This window comes from Salminus brasiliensis, chromosome 19, assembly GCF_030463535.1.
Source record: "Salminus brasiliensis chromosome 19, fSalBra1.hap2, whole genome shotgun sequence".
In the NCBI taxonomy this organism is placed as follows: domain Eukaryota; kingdom Metazoa; phylum Chordata; class Actinopteri; order Characiformes; family Bryconidae; genus Salminus; species Salminus brasiliensis.
Window position 1 is genome coordinate 4540908 of NC_132896.1, and position 22940 is coordinate 4563847.

At 43.4% G+C, this 22940-nt stretch overlaps 1 protein-coding gene across 8 annotated transcripts in view; it reads left to right on the forward strand.

Moving 5' to 3' along the window:
- kiaa1549la (KIAA1549-like a) overlaps positions 1 to 22940 on the forward strand; it is a 76410-nt gene that overhangs the window by 49794 nt on the left and 3676 nt on the right. For 3 of the 8 annotated variants that reach the window (XM_072664278.1, XM_072664275.1, XM_072664277.1), the window contains exons 13-23: positions 348 to 535; positions 5831 to 5958; positions 7411 to 7535; positions 9589 to 9827; positions 11967 to 12126; positions 13858 to 13884; positions 14100 to 14471; positions 17285 to 17382; positions 18661 to 18800; positions 20363 to 20514; positions 20834 to 20908. In XM_072664278.1, the coding sequence (XP_072520379.1) occupies positions 348 to 535; positions 5831 to 5958; positions 7411 to 7535; positions 9589 to 9827; positions 11967 to 12126; positions 13858 to 13884; positions 14100 to 14471; positions 17285 to 17382; positions 18661 to 18800; positions 20363 to 20514; positions 20834 to 20863 (1659 nt within the window). In that variant the 3' untranslated portion in view covers positions 20864 to 20908. Of the gene's footprint in view, positions 1 to 347; positions 536 to 5830; positions 5959 to 7410; positions 7536 to 9588; positions 9828 to 11966; positions 12127 to 13857; positions 13885 to 14099; positions 14472 to 17284; positions 17383 to 18660; positions 18801 to 20362; positions 20515 to 20833; positions 20909 to 22480; positions 22939 to 22940 lie in introns of those variants that run through there. The other 5 variants (XM_072664280.1, XM_072664281.1, XM_072664276.1 and 2 more) reach the window with 4 other exon arrangements.

Here is a 22940-nt window from a genome sequence, read left to right on the forward strand (position 1 = left end):
CTCCCTTTCTCTCCATCTCTCCTCTTTCATCTTCTCTCCTCTTCTCTCCTTCTCTTTGCTTCTCCTCTCTCATCTCTCCTCTCTTTCTTTATTCTCTTCTTCTCTCTTCTCTTCTTCTCTCTTCTCATCTATTCTTTTCTTGTCTGTCCCCATCTTGTAACGTCTCATATCTTCTCTTAATCTCTCTTTGCATCTCTTCTCCCCTTTTCTTATCTCTTCTTGTCTCATCTGTTATTGTCTCCTCTTTTCTCATATCTTCTCTTCTCTGTCCTCTTCTCATATCTTCTCTTTTCATTTCCTCTTCGTTCTACTCTTTTTGTCCTCTCCTCTGCTCTGCTGTCCTCCAGCCAGTGCAGGGGTTTGACTACGCTAAGCAGCACATGGGTCAGCAAGGTGAGGAAGCTCTCGCCGTCACTAAGGAGACCCTGGTCCTGTCTCTACCGGTACGGGACGCCCCTCTCACGCAGGACAAGGGCGTGCTGCAGGACGGCACCGCCTCCAAAAGACCACAGTCCACCACGGAGATGCATCGCAGGTCAGTGCCATTTACAGTGGATCAAGAATCTAGAACCTCTGTCCCACCTTGCTGTATTTGAGTATCGTTTATCGCTCAGGTTTGACCTCTTAGTCATGATGCAGCACAGCAGGGAACTGGGTGAAAAACGACGCTCAGGGAAAGGGAAGCAGCGAACAAAGAGCTCCACTGCCATGGGCTCCAGAACAAAGTAATTGCCGTCTGGCTGTATATTTAGATCCCGGTTCAAAAACAGCTTTGGTGCACAGGAATCACAGGCGTTTAAGGACGTCAGCGGATAGTGTGAACCATTTATTTCTCCAGCGATAATTTCCCCCCTAATACATCATAGACTATTGCGCTTCCTCCTTCTGGGATCCTGGAAGAGATTTGCTTTGGTTTGTATTGAGCGTCACAAAAAATCTCAGCAGCCCCCCCCTGCATAGAAATGCAAATGAAAGAAGCTGGGGGGAAATTTATCAGCCACTAAATACTGTGTGTGTATGTGTGTGTGTGTGTGTGTGTGTGTGTGTGTGTATGTGTGATGTGCCGTGCTGTGCCTGCTGCAAAAACCCAGAAGGCTGTCAGAGTCATAAAATGCACCAGGCCACATCTCTTACTTAAGCTCTACTCACCGGGCCATGATGTCATATTTATGTTCTGGTGTCACGTGGGCAGTAAATGTGAGAGTGAGCTGTATTTTCAGGTCTCTGGACTTGAGGGGGCTTTAGAGCCTACACTCAGGTCTGCCTAGACCCTTACACAAGTATTTGCACCCTAAAGGATTCTTCTCCTGGCATGCAGGAAGCTGGGAAGCTGGCAGATGCTTCTGCATGAATGTGTTTGGGTATTTATATATTAGGGTATTTACTAGACTTTAAAAAAGAAAAATGGTTTTGAGATTCATACTAGCCACTCTCTGGCCCAAAGGTAAATTAGCAACCACAATGTTGTTGCACCCTTGGGCCAAGTTCTTTACCCCCACTTTAAACAAAAGGATTGAGAGAATCATACTGGCCACCCCAATGGGTAGTCAACAGCAACAAGGTCATGGGTTCAAATCCCATGTATACATCTCAATACACCAGGTGGCACCCTTGGGCTATGTTCTTAAGCACCCCCCCCCCCCTTCAAACAATTCAACAAACAAAAGAAAAAAGAAAAAAGCCTTTCAGGATTCATACTGGTCATCGCAGAGGTTGGTTAACAATAAAAAAAAGGTTATTGGTTCACATCCCAGGACTGACTAGGTACTCCCGTTTGTACCATTGAGCAAGGTTTCTAACCACCCTCCCCCACCAATTTAAAAAAGAAAGTAAGGCTTTTGGGATTCATACTGACCACCCCAAAGGGTAGTCAACAAACACAAGGTCATGGGTTCAAATCCAACAACTGACTGGATTCTCTAGGTTGCACCCATGGGCCAAGTTCTTAATCCAACCTCTCTCGCCCAAGAATAATAGAAAAAAGAAAAAAGACCTTTGTGATTCTAACTGGCCAGTTTACAGTGAGAATCAACAAGCACAAGGCTATACGTTCAAATCCCAGGAGTGACTGGATACTCTTGTGCAATGTTATTAACCACCCAGTGGTTAAGCAGTGGTGGTTGCCACTGTTGGGCCCTTGAGCAAGGCCCTTCACCCTCTCTGTCCCCTGGGCACTGGAGTTGGCTGCCCCACCACTCTGGGTGTGTGTGTGTGCTCACTGCCCCTAGTTCACTAGTGTGTGTGTCTGTGTATATTTCACTGTACATAGTACAAATACATGCACCCTTTAGTCTATTCAAACTAGCTGAGGTTATTCCTGAGTAAACAGCGAAGCACTTCTGTAAGTTGCTCTGGATACGAGCGTCTGCTAAATTATAATCAGGACCAGAACCAGAATCAATTAGCCAAGTACAGAATCTTGTGTCCGGCTGTTAGTGTCTCTCTAGTATAAACAATATACAGCTACTCTACATATAATTTACAGACAATAGACACTACACAGAGAACAGTAGTATACACAGCATATGTAGTATAAATGGCGTAAATGTAAATGGAGTGTATTGCAGAGTGACAGTGATAACACTAGACGTCTACTGATTAAGCATTCCTCTCACTCCACAAATAGCTTCCATAACTATTGAGGCGTTATTGATTGTGTTCAGAGGGGGGTTCAGTTTACTGATGCTGTGTACACTGGCTGGGTCAGCTGCAGTAAAATACCCAGCTAATAAGGAACCGTTAATCTGTTGAAACCTCTTGTATTTTGTATTGAGTAACTCAGTGACTGTACTTTCAATGAACTTCCCAGAGTCTTGCCATGCTCCTGCTCCTTCTTCACCTTCTCCCCTGCTGTACAGCCTGTGCTGTGTAAGACAGGCTATTTTTCCACACTGGCTCTCCCTCACTGCAGTGCCTGTGTCTGGATTTATCCCTCACTGCACTCACTGCTGCTGCTGCTGCCGCCGCCGCTGCTTTCTGCTTATCTAATAAAGCCCCAGCAAGCCACTGTAATTGTCCTTCACCTCACAGCAGCTGGGATTATGCAATATGCACTTTTTATTGTGTTTTTCTGTTGCTTTTCCAGCCAACAGTCAGACAAGAATCCATGTTCTTTTGTTTTGCAACATACACAATATGGACAAAAGTATTGGGACACTGCTGATTTATTATTAGATCCTGCTTTTGTTGGAGTAACTGTCTCTACTGTCCAGGGAGGAAGGCTCTCTACTAGATTTTGGAGGAGCATTGCTGATTGATTTGATTGCATTCAGTGAGGTCAGGATGATGGATGTTGGATCACCACTCCAACTCATCCCAAAACTATTGGATGGAGCAACAACCTTCATTCAGTTCTTCCACTGCTCCACAGCTCAATGCAAGGGGGGGGGGGGCTTTATAAAGGTGCACGTATTTGTCTTTATACGTGCACCTTTATACCCCCTCTAAAGCCCACGCCTGGCATTAGGCAGCATGGTGCCAATAGGTTCCTGTTGATCTGCTAGAGAGTCCTATTCTATTGGCAGTACTCCGCTATGAGCCTGGAGTAGCAATGGTAGAGACGTTGTTTTAAGGTAAAAATTCTTCATAGTGTTGGTGCTGTTTAGGAAGCAGCAGCTGCTGCATGATGTATTCCCCTACTATTTCATTCTTAATTACTTGTAGCTTTAATACCTGTGGAATGACTGGCGCCTGCGGAGACCACCTGTACTGGCAGTGCCAGGGGGCGCTAGCCGTGAGCACTGGCATTCAAGACAGCACTGTGTGCCCGCTGCTTCTGCCTTTATCTCTCTCTCTCTCTCTCTCTCTCTCTTGCTCTTTCTGTTCCTGCACCTCTTTCACCTCCAGCTCTCTTTATTTTTTATAGTCTATCTCTTACATTCTGCCGCTGTGTCTAGGGTTGCCACTCGTCACGTAAAATACAGAATCGTCCTTTATTTGGCACTAAAATACTGTGTCCAGTATTGAACAATTTTTGTATATATATATATATATATATATATATTATTTCTGAAAGGTGGCAACCCTAGTTGTGTCTCTCTCTCTTGCTTTCTTTCTCTCTCTTTGTGCGAATGCTTTGTGTTTCTGACCAGTCGGAGCAGTCGGAGCGTGCGCTGTCCTTTGTTGTATCCCTCCCGAGTGAATCGATTAAAGGGGAAGGAGCCGGGGGAAAAGAGAACGGCTTGGCAAAGACAATTACTTGGAAAAGACGAAGCAGAATGAACATAAGAGCAGGGTCTGAGTGTTAAACAAGGGAGAACAACTGAGAGAGAGAGAGAGAGGGGGGGGGATGGAAAAGCAGAACAAGGAGGAACAAGGAGACAGAGAGAGAGAAGATGGTTGTGTGGAGAAAGAGAGAGTAGAGGAAGTAAGAAATGGGTAGAGAAGGAGATAATCATAAAGTAAGAGAGGGGGGAGAGACAGACAGAAAGAGAAAAAGAGGGATGAGTGGGAGAGAAGGACAATGGAAAAGAAGAAAAAGAGAAACAAGGAGACAGAGAGAGAGAAGGGTGCGATAGGGAGAGAGAGAAAGGGAAGAAGAGGGATAGATGGTTGTGTGGAGAGAGAGAGAGAGTAGAGACAGTAAGAAAGGGATAGAGAAGAAGATAATTAAAAAGAGAGAAAGAAGGAGGGATGTGTGAGAGAGAAGGAGAACGGAAAAGAGGAAAAAGAGGAACAAGGAGAGGCATGAGAGAGAGAGAGAGAGAGTAGAGAAAGTAGGAAAGGGGTAGAGAAGGAGATAATTATAATTATGAAGAGAGAGAGAGGGGAGAGAGATGACGATAGAAGCTGAAAAAAGAGCGAGAGAGATAGACAGAAAGAGAGAGAGAGAGTAGGGGAGAAGAGGGATAGATGGTTGGGTAGAGAGAAAGAGAGAGAGAGAGAGAGAGAGAGAGAGAGAGAAAGAGAAAGGCAGGGAGAAAAAAAGAGAGAGAGGGGGGATTGTGCAACAGAGAGAGAGAGAGAGAGAGTGAAAGTAAGAGAGAGACATATATAGAAAGAGTGTGAGAGAGCGTGCGAGAGAGAGAGAGAGAGACAGCGAGCTGCTCCCGGCTTCAGAGTCATATATGATTCAGTGTGCCTGAGGGCTCCTGGAGAGATGTGAGAGTGTGTGTTCACTCCCACCGCCTGTCTGCCTGTGTTATGCAGCGTGCGTGCGTGTGTGTGTGTGTGTTGCAAATGTGCATGTGCGAGTGTTTGTATTCTGAGTGTGTGAGTATGGGTGCGTCTGTCTGTCTGTCTGTCTATCTGTGTGTCTGTGTGTGTGTGTGTATATGGATGCATGATGTCCGGCAGGATGAGTGTAACCGTGGCTGGCAGATTGCTGGAGCGCACGCCTGAGAGATTAGCAGATTTACCGTAATGTGCAGATCATGCTATCTGCTTCTGTTTGATTCCCCTGAGCTCTTCAGCTTCCCTGTTCCGTTCAGATGAACCCAGCTCACCCTGCCGCCAATTACAGGCCGCTTCTTCTGATTCACAGCCCCGTGGCCGACCCAGCTTCATCATTTCTGTGTGGATCGGGGCCATTTGGATTGCAGACATCATTAGTGTGTTGTTTTCTAGCGCTGATTTGATCTGCGGTGTGTTTTTCTATCCGAGGTCAAATCACGGCCTGCTCCGGACGCTCTAGATACGCCCAGACAGGAAACAGTGACAGGTGTGCGCTCGGTGTTTTGAGATATGGGGCGGATTAGCCCAGGTTAACAGCAGGGCCGGAGGGCTGTGCCAGCCAGTCGCTCACCCTGCATAACCCCTTCCCCTCCCTCTCCCCCTCCACCCAAGCACACTGCCCGCTAACCAGCGCCTCTGTTTCTATGGTTACCTGCAGCAAGTTGCCAAGCGAGGACGGCTCGGTTTCGAGCAACGGCTCCGGGAAGCTGAACACGGGCAGGAGCTCCACGGCGCACAGGACTACAGGCCAGAAGAGCAACAAGGAGGAGACACACACGAGGAACGGTGAGATGGATGGATGGCATGAAATATATATACTCAAATATATTTAAACCACACACCAACTAGCCACTTCATTAATACCACCACGATCATTGTCCATTATAGCAGCTCTATATAGGAGCACTGTGTACTTCTACACATCCAGATGTTTCTCTACATACTCTGTTAGTCTCCTCTCACCCTGTTCTTCAATGCTCAGGACCCTACAGGACTGACCACCACGGAGCAGGTAGCTATTATTTGGGTGGGTGGGGGGTCATTCTCAGCGCTGCAGTGACACTGACTGACATGGTGGAGGCGAGTGGTGAGCAGTGCAAATCTCCAGATGTTAAATATGCTCAAGACAAAGGTTTTCATGGGGTGTCCAAAAAGAAAATCAGCCAAAGTGTGTTCAAAGATATGAGGCTTATACAGCTACCAAGTACCCTTGTCAGTGAGTGAGCATCAGCTTCTTGCCTGAGGGGGCCTGAGGGGGCATTTTCAAGCTCAAAGCAAGCTAATGACCAATCAAAACTGAGGATGCCTTCTTAGTCTCTCATCCAACACCCAGAGTTGCACGACACTTCAGCACTTTGGACTGGCCATAAGAGTTCAGGGCTTGTTAGCCTCATAGCTCCAGAGCAACACCAAAGAAGCTTTTAAACTCTGTGGACAAAAGTATTGGGACACCTACTGCAGGAGTGTTTATATGGAGTTGGTTACGTGGATTGGTGGCTAAGTTGTGAGCTCTTTTGTACCACCCATTCTATCACTAATGTGTGGAAAGGCAGATGATGCATGACTAAGGGCTAGATTTTATGCACCTGTGACTGAATGAACACCTGAATTCAATGATTAAGAGGTGTTTCCAAATACTTTTGTCCATATATTGAATTTTGTGCAAACAACTGCATAGTAGGGGAGATTTTAGATTTTTCACTGAACTATCCCTTTAAAAATGCTGCTGGCGACGATTATAAAGACCAGGGGCCCGTGGAGCAAAGCCAAAGCAATGCATGTCTCACTGTACTAAGGAACGGATCGTCTTTGTCACTTGTTTATGTAAGGTTTTATAGACGTTCACTTCGTATAAAAAGCTTTATTAGAGGCATTGTCACTCTGTCGTTCTTTATCTGAACCACTTAGGAAATATATCAGAGTAAACTGTGCCATACACAATATTACTGTCATAGCAGCAGCTGGATGTGTTCCAGCCAACGCTGCCAAGAGAAGCTCCCACAGGGAGCTGGTGGACCTCACATGTTGTACTATTGAGAAGATAAGGGGGGAAATGTACGTGGGGATGTATTACTGCCCGCTGTGTTTTACTCTCCACTCTGTCAGGAGCTAATAGGTTTTGGCCAGTGTCTGATGATCTGCGCTGCTGACCTTTTACCGTCTGCGTTCTTCGGTGTTCATGCTTTGGTCAGCTTGGTTCCAGCTGTGAGTAAAGAGTCACCGTTTTTGTCTCCGCAGAGCATTACGACTCTCTGACCGGCTCCCTGAGGCTCATCACCATCAAACCCATGGCTGCACCCCTCAACTACTCTTATCCAGACTCGTCCAGCCACAGCCAAGACTCTGTCATCCTCAATGGAGAGGTAGGCCTGATGTAGAGTGTGAACTAATGATCCAGCTCAAATCAGACTGCAGCTGTCCATGTCCAGCTGACCCACCCAGAGAGAACGAGGTCATTTGTGCTCTCTGGGACTCCTGGCTGTGGCATCACATATAGCATGCAACCTCCCAATGACTGCACCAAAGCTTACATGGCTGTGCCACTCAAGAGCCATTAAAGCCCCTGGGAACATATACTTAAAATAATGGTTTGGGCGTGGTCTTAATATTCTAATGAACATGCGTGACTGACAGCCCCCTATCACGCTAATTTGTTTGTGTCTCCATGGCAATGCACACAACCTTCATATAGAGAAGTTTTGATTTCACAGATCTTTAGGGTTTACTGAGGTTCTGGTATCTGTAACTGTTATCAGCCTATATATATATATATATATATATATATATATATATATATATATATATATATATATACTCCTCCAGTCGTGGCTCGGGCTTGATCCATATATATATATATATATATATATATATATGGATCAAGCCAGAGCCATGACTGGAGGAGTGGCTGCCCTGGGCCGACGGCTATGGTGCTCCATCAGAACCTGCCCTCCATGCCTAATATATCAACCCCTTGACAGATACCACTGTAGACGGCGATAATCAATGCTTTTCCATTTACCTGGTGTTAATGTTATGGCTAATCGTGGATAACCCTAACACATGTTATACTTTTTAGTAATGCTGATCCAGGTGGATTAAGTCCCAGCTCTATAAGGGATTAATAAATGTTCATGTATCAGCATCAACAGATTTCAGCTGTTGGAGTGCATCAAAATACTGGGTATATTCATATTTCATCAACCAGTGGCCGGTCTCCTCTTCTATAACGTCTCTGGGTTGAGTTCTCAGTTTTACACTCAGACCTTGTCCACATGAGACTCCCACTCCTCACTCTACTGTAGTAGGAGAACTGTAAAATTGAGGACTCAACCCAGAGACTAGTAGAACTCCGCTCTCCACTCCTCACACTAGTAGAACTATGCAGCTCCATTACTTCAGAGAGTGAGTTGAGAGCGGAGTTCTACTAGTTTGAGGAGTAGGAGTCTCCTCCTTTATAACGTCTCTGGGTCGAGTTCTCAGTTTTACAATTGGACATTGTCCAAATGAGACTCCCACTCCTCACACTAGCAGTGTTTCCACTGCAGCTCTGCGTCCAGGCTGGGGGAAGTATTACTGTAAGACATAGCAGCAGTAAAACTGTATTCCACACTGTTATGGTTCATGGTTCATCGTGCGTCCAGAATACTAGATAACTAGAGATAACTACAGAACTAATTGACTATTAAATTAGTTGCTATTTTAGTCACTTAAGTCAATTAGAGATTCGACTCAGTACATCTCTCTTGTAATTGGTTAGAACTGATTATACCATTCCGAACTCTTAAGCAATTTTATCAGGCCGTTCCACCATTGTGGCGCTGAATGGGATACATGTGTTGATGTGTAAGAGTACAATTGTAGTGTGTCATATTAAACATCCAGCATGCAACATCCAGATGGCTCCTTGAGTTGTCATGGTCCTATAAAGCACTACTGTTTGACTAAAGAACCCTTGAAGAATTCTTTCTTAAGCGTTTAGGGTTTGGACAGAAGATGGTGTATTCTTGTTCAGGTTGAAGCTTGCTGCTGTGTTAGGGTTCAGACCAGGGCAGGATGTTCCCAGGCTGTCTTTAGGTTCGGTTCAAAATTCCAGACCCGATTAAAGCACCAGCCTACTGTCGCCATGGTAACCGGCCTTCATGACCTGGGGGGGATAGGATTTTAAAGGTTGATTCATTTATACCTGCATCGGCTGCTTGTCATTGGCAACGAAATCCGTTTACACGAGCCCAATCCTGTCTCATGGACGGCTGCTTCAGCGAGGCTGGCACCGAAACCATAGAGCTGCTTTCCAGCTACAAGCGACCTTAAATGGATAGATTGGCCTCAAAATGCTTATGTGGCTTCTGTCACTTCTGGCCGTGTTAGCATTCTGGGCCGAGCTCTCCACTAACGCTGCCTCTGCATGATTTTCAGGTGAACATGGGGCTGAAGCAGAAGTCGGACATTGAGCACTACCGGAACAAGCTGCGTCTGAAGGCCAAGAGGAAGGGCTACAGCGACGGGCCGCTCGGCGGAAGCAGCAGCAGCGCCGGAGGCCACAGGCACAGCCACCGGGAACGGCTGAGGAGAGAGAACGCCTCTTTGGACCTGGAGGATGCTCTGGGGCCTGTGGAGGACAGGAACCCGTCCACTTACGTCAAATACAGGAGGAGGTAGGAGGACGATCCGGCGCCAGAGGGATGAGTTATTAGTCATCCTGCTTCAGAATAGTCAAAGAGAGAGAGAGGGAGAAAAAGAGATGACCTAGAGACAGCAAGGACATTAGATGAAAAGTAGTGGCTGAAGAACATGCAAATGTATTGAAATTTTCAAAGTCACCATCTTCCCTCTTTGTGCCTTGGCTTTATTTAATTATGAGCGTTGCTCTCTTTTATGGAACTGCCATGGAATAGTCCCTCACCATAACCATTCATAGGGCCTTCATATTTATTGTATTAATAATAAAATAGTCAATATATTAGACTTAAATCTAACATTTCCTGCTTAAATCCCATGTCTATCCCACGATAATGGGTATGCACAGGAGTACAGTAAAAAAAAAAAAAGCAAATTAGCTCAGAAAGAAAATACTTATATAAGTATATATATATATATAAGGGATATATATTTTAATTGGCTGCCCTGTATTGTGCCTCGTTAGAAAAGCAGTATGGGCTAAACCTCTCTTTCGAACTTTAGTATGAATGAGTGACACCGAACTGCTGTAGAATATATGTGTGCAGTGTTTCCTCTAGGACATTTTTCAGCAGGGGGGGGTGTAAGGGCACTAAAATTAGGAAATATCTCAGAAGAGTTGAAATTCAGCGAGACTAGACTGCAAAACACACTTTATAAACTATTTATTCAGATCCCACTGTGAACCAGCTGTTTGAGCCCAAACCCATATCATGCAGCTGGGTAAATCTGAAGCCCTGTAAGACACACATAATCACCCTCTCGTCACTACGAGGACCAATCAACAGCCGCGGTCTCCAGTGCACTACAGAAATTCTGCGTAATCAAATGTTTACATCTCTAAATGGAGTCTGTGCTTCAGGCCTGTTCCCGGGTCAGCAGAACCAGCGCGTGTTTATTTTTAATAATAAACTGCTGCTGTAAAGATATAAATAAGCCATTAGTGGGTCTCCTGTCTGCTACATTCAAGGAGAATGTCAATCTATATGAGGATCGTAATACATTTTAGGGAGTGGAGTTAATGGATGCTAAGGATAGCACTGGAAAACCTGGGAAAATGTGTCAATTAACAATAATGTCCATTTAATAAAAATAAATCATATCTGTGTGAGTTGAGCATGGAGGGGACAATGATACATAAACCTACACACAGTGTATTTGTCTATTAAAAAACATAAAAGAGGATTTTTTTGCCCCACTGGCAGGATAAGATCCCCCTACCTGGGTGGGACGTCCCCCAGGGAATATTAGTGTACTATTTATATTAAACCATCGCTTTGTCTTGCAGTCTGTGCATAAAGAAAACTGTTAAATACAACAGTAGAAATATCAAAGCATGTATTTTAAAATGTAATTGAAGTCTCCGTCTATTAATATTAATTATTAATATCTTAATAATTCCACTTTATTATAATAAAATTTATTTAAAGGGTCAATTAAATCAAATAATGAAATAGCTATGATTATTATATTCATTACATAATGATAATACGTAAATTCATTAAATGCTAAGTGTTTCCTCTAGGATCTCTTTCAGCAGCTGAATAGACCCCCAGCATAAATGTGGAAAGGTAGTAAAGTTAGGAAATGAAAGAAATACAGTGGAACTAGACTGTAAAACACAGGTTCGAGCTGAAGGGTACGAGCTGTACAGGGCTAGCTAGCTGAGGTAACCTGGCCTTAGCATTTGCTTGTTTACCAGAAGACTGGCTGCTTTTCTCTGTGTAAAATGAAGTCACGTGTGATCTACTGTGGCTTCCGTCAAATCAGCTTAAGTATATGTCCAAATGTTTATGGACCTTCCCTCTAATTAATGCATTTAGCTACCTTAAGTCACACCCATTGCTGACGCAGATGAGCAAATGCACACACACTCACACCCAGCTCATCCAATCCCTGTAGAGAAGTACTGCCAATAGAATAGGACTTGCTGGATAGCAAGATAAACATCAGCCCACTGACACCATGCCTAAAGCATGGACTATGGGGGGTATAAAGCCAAGGGTGGTTATTCCCACTTTTAGGTAGGTGGTCATAATGTTATGACTGTAATGACTGTGTAGTGTGTGGTGTACTGCTAAGGTGGTTCTGATTTCTACTTTTGTTTGGGTGTGAAGGATGAGGACTGTGCAATGTTGTGTGTCCAGTGAAAGCCAAAGGGAACCAGCATACTGGAGCAGGCAGTCTCTGAATACCCCAAGTCCTGTGGAGACCGAGCTGGACCTGCTGGTCATGAGGGAGCGTTCCAGGAGGGGCATCCGCAACAGTGGCTACGATGTAAGTCTCTGCAACTTTTTACAGCACATGATACTATCAGGATGTTGTGCTGGTTTCAAAAACACTACATAGATTTTCTATCACGCAAAAACCTTGTATCTCCAAAACGGCTACTTTACAAGAGAAGGAAAACGCCTTCTTAACTTTCAATGAAAGTCAATGTAAATATATTTTATTCAGAGTCATTTTGGAGCGTTTCTATTGGTCGGTTCAACATTTTGAGACAATGTAAAGGACAAATACCAGATTCATATTATGTCAAAAAGTGAGAGATTGTGAAAAAGGTTGAGATGGTCTTTGCGTAACAGTGATGATATACAGTATAATACATGGACATACATCATACAGATTTCTTGGCCTCTTGGGTTTCATCCAGATTTTTATTTCAGGCTGGGTAACAAAACCCTTGGGTGTGCTAGATATCACGCTGAGTATGAAAGGACAGCACTGAGACCTTTACCATGAGCTGTGAAGGTGTTCATAACACACTGATAACTCACTAAACCAACTACACAAACATCACATAAATACTACATCCCAATGTGTCAGCATAGTGGGAGCTTGCTGAACCAGAGCTTCATGTGAGCAAGTGTTAAATTAGACCACACCCATATTTATCCTCCACCCATATAATCACCTGATTGGCTCAGTATTCACCAGATGGAACGAACCAGGCATGATAGAGCAGACACAACAGAAAGGTTAGGTCACCATGTCAGTCAGTGTCAGGGCAGTGCTGAGAATGACCCATCACCCATATAATACTACAGTCTGCGCTGTGGTGGTCAGTCCAATGGGGTCCTGAGCATTGAAGAACATACAGGGTGAATGGAGGCTACAGTCTGGAATTATAGACGTACACACTGCTGGACAGTGAGCGTGGGACAAATGTACGTTGGCTGATCAGTTACCATTGTTGTAGTGGTAGTATTCTTTCCATATTTTGCAGCCCTAATCCTGTTTTGACCTGTGACTATATGTAGAAGACAGTAGGCACTGCAGCGCTCAGATAAATGAATGGTGGTGAAGCTTGTGAAGTTTCTGCATGCTTTCCATGGCCAGCAATCAAGGCCTCTTTGTTTCGCAGTTGAAATAAGGTTGTTCTACAGGCTCTGCGGCTCCACGAAACACAGTAAACCTGAAGTTCTGTACTACAGAGATACAGCATGAGCCCCTTTCTTTGGTAATAGTGGTGGTCTTTCATGGTGGCCGGTCAGACTGTGTGAAGAGCTCCATCTCTAGCTGTGCTGCAGTGGGTTTGGTGTGTGCGGTCCACGTGGCTCTGAATGCAGGGGTCTGCTTGGGGAAGATACGGCCCTTTCATTCCCTGCCCTCCGTAATCTCTGGCGTCTGCGTGGAGGCTGAAGCAAAGGCGATTACCTTTCAGCCCATTTAAACCCGCACCGGCGGAGAGCCGAGCTCAGAGCATATTCAGAGCAAACGCAGCCTGTAGACCCACCACCGGGGCCGCCCCACCGCCGCGCCCGCCTCAGTGGCGGCCAGCGTGAATACGATTACAGTCCATTCGGCGACTGCGATGCGGAATTCGATAGCAGTTCATAGCCATAAATGTGCTGAGCTGTTAACTTGCAAATTGGGTAGTTCAAGTGTGTATGTGTGTGTGGTAGTACTTGGTGTAGGAGAGTAAATCTGTGTGTGAGACCTGAAAGTGTGTTTGTGCCTCTCAGTAATCTTCCCTGTGTGTGTGTGTGTGTGCCTGTGTGTTGCCAGCTTGCAGCTTTAAATGTGTTAGCTGAGGCATGTATGCAAATCAGCGTCTTTAATTTATGATCACGTGTCAATTTGTGCGTATGTGAGTTTAATTATGTGCTGCAGGGGCATCTTGTGTGTGTGTGTGTACGTTTTTGTAATTCCAGTCCAGTTTCAGCTGATCGTACGCTCTGCATGTGCGTGCTTTTGTGACGTGTGTGTATCTATACGTATGTGTGTGTGCGCGCGTGTGTCTTCACCAGGCCGAACCAGAACCTTTTGAAGAAACTGATGTGGACCGCCTCATGAGCTCCCTGGGTTTCGGTGGCAGCCATCAGGTCAAGGGTCACTCAGACTCGTCCACCCTGAGCTCCCAGCCCTCCATCGACGAGGTGCGGCAGCAGATGCACCTCCTGCTGGACAACGCCTTCGGCCTGGCCTCAGCCGAGCCGTCCACGGGCGGCCGCCACCACCACCATCACCCCCACTCCCACAACCCTTACAACCACAGCCAGAGTAGCCCCTACTCGGATGGAGTGACCAGCGCCCCAGGCACCATGGACCACCCTGCTGGAGCTCTGCAGCGTGGCTCCTCCTTTGAGCCGGACATGCACCAGTGTAGCCTCCCCAAACCCGTGAGTCCCACATTTGTCCAAATATTTGTGAACACCCTTTCTAATGAATGCAATCCGCTACTGTAGTTTGCACCCATTGCCAATAGAATTCTCTGGAATGATGGATGGTACTCCATCTAATACTTTTGGGAGGAGTTAGGGAGTTAGGGGTGAGGTCGAGTGGTTCTCATCCAACATCCTGACTTCACCAACGATCAATCAAATCCTCACAGCAATAGTCGTCCAAATCTATTAGTAAACCTTCTTCCTTGGATAGTAGAACCAGTTACTCCAACAGAAAGTTTTCTTTGTCTTTTTTTTTATCAGTGAATGAGCAGGTGTCCCAATACTTTTGTCAATTTTGTTTACTGGTGAACTACTTCAGATTTATAGCAGATGGCTTATAAATGTTAAGTAAAAGGTAGGGAACCGTAGAGTAGTGTTTTCTTGGTGCTTTGGCCAAACCTAATCTCAGATGTACTGAATGGCTGTAATTAAGACTGGTCCTGGAGCACCGCTGCCCTGCATGTTAGTGCACTCCCTGCTCTAATACACACAGTTCATCTCAGGAAGGGCTTGGGAACTAGTTGTGCAATCACATCAGGAGTGTCGGGAGCTCTAAAATGTGCCGGGCAGTGGTACTCCAGAAGAAGGACTTATTAGGGCTACCTAATTCTGAAATCTCATCTTGATGATGGATTTTCTGAGATTTAATCTGCCAGAAACGTTGTGGGGTCAGTTCATCATTTTTGTCAGTGAATCATGAATGTGAGTTTAGCTGCTCAGATGAGTTATACCAACTCCTAATCTGTTGCTCATGTACAGTAATCATTTACACTTACCAATACAATGTTGGTCTTATTATTTTTATTATTATTATTATCATTATTATTGTTATTGTTATTGCAATAATTAATTAGTATTATTAAGTCAAGTCAAATTTATTTGTAGAGCTTTTTACAACTGTTGTCGTCATAAAGCAGCTTTACATAATCAGTAATTAGTAAAAGACAGAGACACATATAAATAACATAAGAAGACATGAAGGATCAAAGACCCCCAGTGAGCCCCCAGTGAGCCCTGGAAGGAACCAAGACTCACAAGGGGGACCTGACCCGTCCTCCTCTGATCAGAACTATTTATCAATTATTGATAAAAATGACCAAACCATCTAAACTGTTGAACTGCTCTGATCATAATCATAATATAATAATCACAGTATTGCATAACTTAACAAACATAGTCATGGCAGTGATGGTCAGAGTAATGATAATTAATAGTGGTGATATTAATAGTGGCAGATGGTTAATTAGAATCCATTTAGATGTGAACATGGTCATTAAACAGGTAGCAGTGGTAGGAGGGTGAGCCGCTGGTCTGGTATGGGTGGTGGTGGGTGGGGGGCCTGATGGTCAGACTGGTAGGTGGCAGCTGGTCTGACGCAGGTAAGAGTGGACCTCAGCGGGCAATCTTCCAGCAGGTCGGGCTGGGTGGCCATTTGCTCGGAGAAGGTAATAAGAGAGAGTTCTGAGAGGGTTTCATGGAGAGCAGAGAATGTTGAGCAGTATCAGAGTGTTTCATTATTAATGTTAATTATGTTCATCAGTGTTTCCATTACATATATGCCCAACGCCATGCCCAAAACTATAAAGCCATTGTTTATAATGGAGGCCCTCACACCGGCGTCAGCACCATGCGTCAATGCACGCATCAAGGCCCTTCATGACTCTGAACACTTCTCAATTCCTCACAGCATTTTGACAGTACTTCATTAAATTTAAGCCGTATGGAGACACAGGAAGCCACAGTAGATCACACGTGACTTCATTTTACACAGAGAAAAGCAGCCAGTCTTTTGGTAAACAAGCAAATGCTAAGGCCAGGTTACCTCAGCTAGCTAGCCCTGTACAGCTCGTACCCTTCAGCTCGAACCTGTGTTTTACAGTCTAGTTCCACTGTATTTCTTTCATTTCCTAACTTTACTACCTTTCCACATTTATGCTGGGGGTTTATTCAGCTGCTGAAAGAGATCCTAGAGGAAACACTTAATCATAGCATTTAATGAATTTACATATTATCATTATGTAATGAATATAATAATCATTGCTATTTCATTATCAGACATAATTGACCTTTTCAATATTTCTATTTCACTGTCTTTTTTATTGAGCTCATTATAATAAAGTGGAATTATTAAGATATTAATAGACGGAGGCTTCAATTACATTTTAAAATACATGCTTTGATATTTCTACTGTTGTATTTAACAGTTTTCTTTATGCACAGACTGCAAGACAAAGCGATGGTTTAATATAAATAGTACGATAAAATTCCAGGGGGACGTCCCACCCAGGTAGGGGGATCTTATCCTGCCAGTGGGGCAAAAAAATCCTTTATGTTTTTTAATAGACAAATACACTGTGCGTAGGTTTATGTATCATTGTCCCCTCCATGCTCAACTCACACAGATATTATTTATTTTTATTAAATGGACATTATTGTTAATTGGGAATTTTTCTCAGGTTTTCCAGTGCTATCCTTAGCATCCATTAACTCCACTCCCTTGAATTTATTACGATCCTCATATAGATTGACATTCTCCTTGAATGTAGCAGACAGGAGACCCACTAATGGCATATTTATATCTTTACAGCAGCAGGTTAAAAATAAACACGCGCTGGTTCTGCTGACCCGGGAACAGGCCTGAAGCACAGACTCCATTTAGAGATGTAAACATTTGATTACGCAGAATTTCTGTAGTGCACTGGAAACCGCGGCTGTTGATTGGTCCTCATAGTGACGAGAGGGTTAATGTGATTATGTGTGTCTTACAGGGCTTCAGATTTACCCAGCTGCCTGATATGGGTTTGGGCTCACCGCCCCCTCTTATACCCCCCAGAGCTGGAGCGCCCCCTGGAACCTCGCTAAGGCGGTAAGAGTACAACAACGCACGTGCATACATATATACTCACACTCATACGTGCATATTCCTCAACCTGTGCTGAAGCAACTGCTCACTGGTTTCTCTAATTAGTCTATTTTGGTACAAATGCAGGGAATAAAGATTAAGGTTTAATGAGCCCATATGATTTATTAATTACTTTATTTGTATTAAATAGTACAAATAATATAATACAGTATCTAATTATTCAGTATCTAATGTAGTACAGCCCATATATGTGAATTAAGGTGCAAAAGCAGTCCTTTTTGAATGTATACATTTGCATATACACTATATGTCCAAATGTTTGTGGACACCCCTCTAATGAATGCATTCAGCTACTTTAAGTTGAATCCAGTGCTGACGCAGATGTACAGAGGCACACATACAGCTTGTCTAGTGCCTGTAGAGAAGTACTGCCAATAGAATAGGACTCTCTGGAGCAGATAAACATGAACCTATTGGCACCGTGCTGCCTAATGCCTGGATGAGGTGTGCATTCCTGTCGCTGGATGCAATCAAATCCTCACAGCAATGCTCCTCCGGAATCTAGTAGGAAGCATTTATCCCTGGACGGTAGAGGCAGTTACTCCAACAAAAGCAGGATAGAGTCTTCTTAATAGCTTTGATATTATAAGAAACAATGAAAGGGCAGGTGTCCCAATACTTTTGTCCAAATAATGGTATATTAAGCCTATTATGTCTACTAGGAACGTATTAGCTCCTCCTGTTCTGGCTGAGGTTAAAAGGCGTGTTTGAGCTTGAATATCTTTTTGGATAAGGCACAATAAAGGATAACCAATGAGAACAGAGCTCATTTACATATATCAGCCTTAAAGGTGCAGTAATGGAAATAAAGAGGTAGGCTAATGTGTGAATATGAATTAAATTATGGCTGTTTTTAATACATAAACCCACAGAATCTTGAACAGAGATGGACAGCAGGGCAAAATAATTCAAATCAGTAAAAATACGACATACAGACCCTTTAAAAGGCTTCCTCGCACCTATGTGGAAACACTGCTGGGCCGGTGGTTTCAGCGCTAGCGCTTCTCTCTGTGCATTTTCATACATGTTGTTCCTGAGATGGCCGTGGCTGGCATGTGTAAAGAAATGTTTTTGCACAGCAGACGGAGCTGTCGACTGCATTGAGTATTTTTTATGCAGCGCTGCGGCTCTGAAAACCAGCAAGCGTGTGATTCTCCTGCCCCATGCTGGTCAGACAGGAGTATGGCAACTGCACTTGATTTCCCTTTTATGTCGTTGCAGCTCGACACCAGACATGAGTCTGAAACCTCGCGTCTCCGAGGCCTCGGAGATGAGTCAGCACAACGGCACCCCCTACCTGCCAATAAACCGAGCTCCTTTCCCAGCGGTGACTGTCGACCAATCCATGTCAAGCTACTCAGGTCAGGCTCCTACTGCTTCAGTGCGAAAGAGTGTGAATGACACACTCTCTACATATAATATAGGTATCAGTGTGGGCATGGGAGAGGAGAATGAGTGTGCTGAGTGAGGAGTTAAAGCTGGGTGTAGCTCAGTGTTTTAGTCCGAGTTGGGAAAGAATGTCTGGATCTTGTGGAGACTGATTGCATTAGGAAATATTAGAGAGAAAGTAGAGCTTAGAGAGAACCTGCTGTCAGGGTGACAATAAAAGTGTACGAGTTACCCACTTAAACACATAGTTGAACTCTAATAAACACAAATTATTATTTTGCTATATATTCAGGTTACATTAGATGCTTATATATGGGTGTTTGTGCAACTACACGCAGTTTTAGCTGTCCAAATTTCAGAGAAAAAAGGTGAAAATTGAATTTTTTTTATCTATTTTTGTAAAAATACCAAATATTATGGCATGTTATGTCATCTTTGACAGACCTTGTATGTCCAAAATAGCCATTTTACCATAAAATGAATAAAACCTTAACTTGTGTACACAGCCGGTGTACACAGGTGTATGTTAGCCGGTGCGGCGGTGGAGCTGGGGACCCTGAGCTCTTCTCCAAGCGTTTCGGCTGCCCGGCAATGCTGTATTGGCAGCAGTTGGAAAAGAGGTGGTGGTTGGCTGTGCATGTATCAGAGGAGACATGTGATAAGTCCGTACCCTCCTAGTGTCGGGAGCATTGCTAATACTAAGGGGAGCTACCAATGGGTGGGTTATTTGCCATTGCCATCCAATGGGGAGAAAAAGGTGGAAAAAAGCGCACACACACACACACACACACACACACACACATATTTATTTATATACATAAAAAAGGTGCCACTGTTCGGCCCTTGAGAAAAGCCCTAAACCCTCTCGACACCCTGGGCACTACAGTGAAGGCTGCCCACCTCTCTAGGCATGCAGGACCAGTGTTTCACTGTGTGTGTGTTTGCTAGTGTGTGTGTGTGTGTGTGTGTGTGTGTGTTAACTGCATGGATGGGCAAAAGGTGGAGGTTAAATTTCGATTTCAGAAATGAATGGAAAGGCAACTGGCCTAAGGCAGGTAATATTGATCTCTATCAATTTTGTTTTTTATTTATTAAAACATTAATTGAAAGACCCAAAATATGCTTTATGAATTATATTAACTCATTACAGCTGACAAGAATATATAACACATATTTTTTGTGCATCATGCAAAAACTGGGAACATCCAGAAATCCTCTGCTGGGACCTAAACATGTCTGTAGTTGCAAAAACAGCCTCATCTGTAGTTGCACAATTACATTATTAATTACATAGTTACATTATAATTCAGAATTTCATTCTATTTACATGGTGTTATTAATATATAATACAAAAAATATTTGTAATAAAATAGCAACAACAAATACATAACAATAATGCGGGATAATGGAGTAAATAAAAGTGAGAAGAAATAATGAATATACAATAAGAAGGAATAAATAATCTATAAAAATGACAGCATGCTTTTTGATACTTGAATTTCTAAGGATTCATCTACTCGTTTGTTCTCTTCAGGAAACCCAATGACAGCCGTTTATGCCATATCGGCCAACCGGCCCGGCTACTCCGACTACTTTGTCCTGTCGCCACCATCCTCTTACCGTAGCCCCTCGTGGATGTCGTATCCTCCAGAACCAGACGATCTGCCCCGCCAGTGGAATGACACGGTAAAATCTCTCCACCTCCATGCCAGCTTCCCTCTTAGGCCTCATTCTCCTTATCACACATTTACTTTCCCGCTCTGCCTCCCGGGATATTGACCTCACTCCTAAGTTTAATCTCTTCTCATTCCTCTCTCTGTGCTCAAGGCTCCTGTTGTTTCTTTTCTCAAGGTGAACTGTGGAACAAGATGAATAGCATGAATAGCTCTGGCTTAGCCCTGGATGCAGGATTTGAGATTAATTTAATGCGTTTATCTTCTAAGTGTGTGTGTGTGTGCGTGTGTGTGTGTGTGTGTGTGTGTGTGTGTGTGTTGTATATTTCCAGAACCCGTGTCATTTGGAGACCATCTGCTGAACTGAATGAATCTCTGGGGCTGAGTGGAAACGGCAATTCACCTGGGTACTCTAATGTTTCTTATCATTTATTACTCCGTCCAGCTGCTCATTTTAACCCTTTACCATCTATATCTAATACGTTTTGTTTTCCCCTAAACTATTAAAACATAATTACATAACTAATTATTGTTAATAATTACTAGTCACTGTAACATGGCATCAAAACATTGTGATCTTGCAGTGCAAAAATGTGACCCCAGGCTATCTAGAGTGATTGCGCTGTTTGCACGCCAGCACAGTCATGCACTGCGTCACCCTTATCCGGCCTAGTCTCATCAGGCGATTATGTAACAGCTGGATGTGGTCATCACTTCTGTTGTGGTCATCACAGTGTTTGTTCAGATTTGTTCAAAGTGATAGATGAGAAATCTGAGCTTAGAGAGAACCTGCTCCTTGGATACGGCATCACCCACTTAAACACAAAGTTAAACTCTTAGAAACCCAAATTATTATTTTGCTGTATGTTCAGGTTACATTAAATGATTATATATGGGTGTTTATATAACTACAGGCAGTTTTAACTGTCCAAATTTCAGAGAAAAGGGGGGAAATATGTATTGTGGCATTTTTAAATCAATTAATTTTGTAAAATTGCCAAATATTATGGCATGTTATGTCATCTTTGACAGACCTTGTATGTCCAAAATTGTAATTCTACCATAGAAGAAAAAAAAACCTTCTTTCCTTTCAATGGACGTCAGTGTAAAAAAAATTTTTCAAGGTGGAGGTGAAATTTCAATAGCGGCAGCAGTTAGAGTCTGTGTAAATGGTAGACAACTAGTCCAAAGCAGATAATATTGATTTTAGCTCTAGTCTCATCAGTAGATTATATAACAGCTGAATGTGGTCATCACTTCTGTTTTTTCCGATTTGTTCAAAATGATGGCAGTGTACTGAATTGAACTGGATTGAGTGTATCTTTACATCCCTTTGAATTATATTTAGGCCGGGAATTGAATATCCATTGAAATTTCATCTCTATATTCCTACCAGTCTTGATTTCTATCATTTTTCCATTGGTTTTAAAGGTGCTTTAGAAAGCAATTCTTTAGTATTTGAAATGTTGGTAATAAATAGTATAAATAGTACGTACACACCTCTGGTTCAGGTGCAAAATGCTCAGATATGATATTACAAGCCTATTTACCATCCTAATATTTTGCCTCAGACAAAAACATTAATATAAAAAATTAAATAAATAGTTCATAAGAGCTGCATCGCACAGCATATCATAGTGTATTATAGCATAGCATTAGCTTTTACACTGTAACAACAACATTGTAGCCTAACTACTTTTGTAATTGTTGCTGTCCTCTTGTTGTGTCCTCTCAGCGCAATGTGCTGTTAGAAAGCTGGAGAGACTGTAGTCTGGTTAGCTTTTAGCCTAGCACCTGCTTACTTTCCTTTGTGGCTTTCATGTTACTGGTAAGAAATGAGAAGTCTGTACTTCTGATGTGTGTTTAGCTCCAATTTGGTGCAGCTGATGTAGTCCAGTTTGTCTTAGAGGGGGAAATAGGAGCTATTAGTCTAGCAAGGATGTTCACCACCTGCCTGGCTTTTGCTTTGCCACATGCAGAGTTTGAGCTTCTCTTCTGTGGAAGCTGGAAGCCTGGTTCCTGTAGCAGCCCGTATTCCCATAACTAGCAGAGTCTGAAGGTGATGAGCTGCTCTCCAGGATTATAGGTTATTATCGTCCATTACAACACAACAGTCTTTTTTGCGCTGCTGCTTTAGGTGTCAAAGTGTTGTACAGTCAAGACTGTGATGTAACAGTTTTGGGGTTTTGGAATTGGCCCATTTTCCAGTTCTGTTTTGTTTATGCAGGATTTTCTTTTAAAGAAAGAACAACAGTGATTGAGGTTCACAGTACCAAGAATTATGCAGGTTGACATTCTATGGCATCTTTAATGTAAAGATTACATTCTACAAAAAGTTCATATTTCATAATTGTTACTTCTACTGGTTTTAAGGACCGCTAGAACTAAAAGAAGCCGTTTCCAACGATCTGTTATACTCCTTTTACACAGTTTACCATT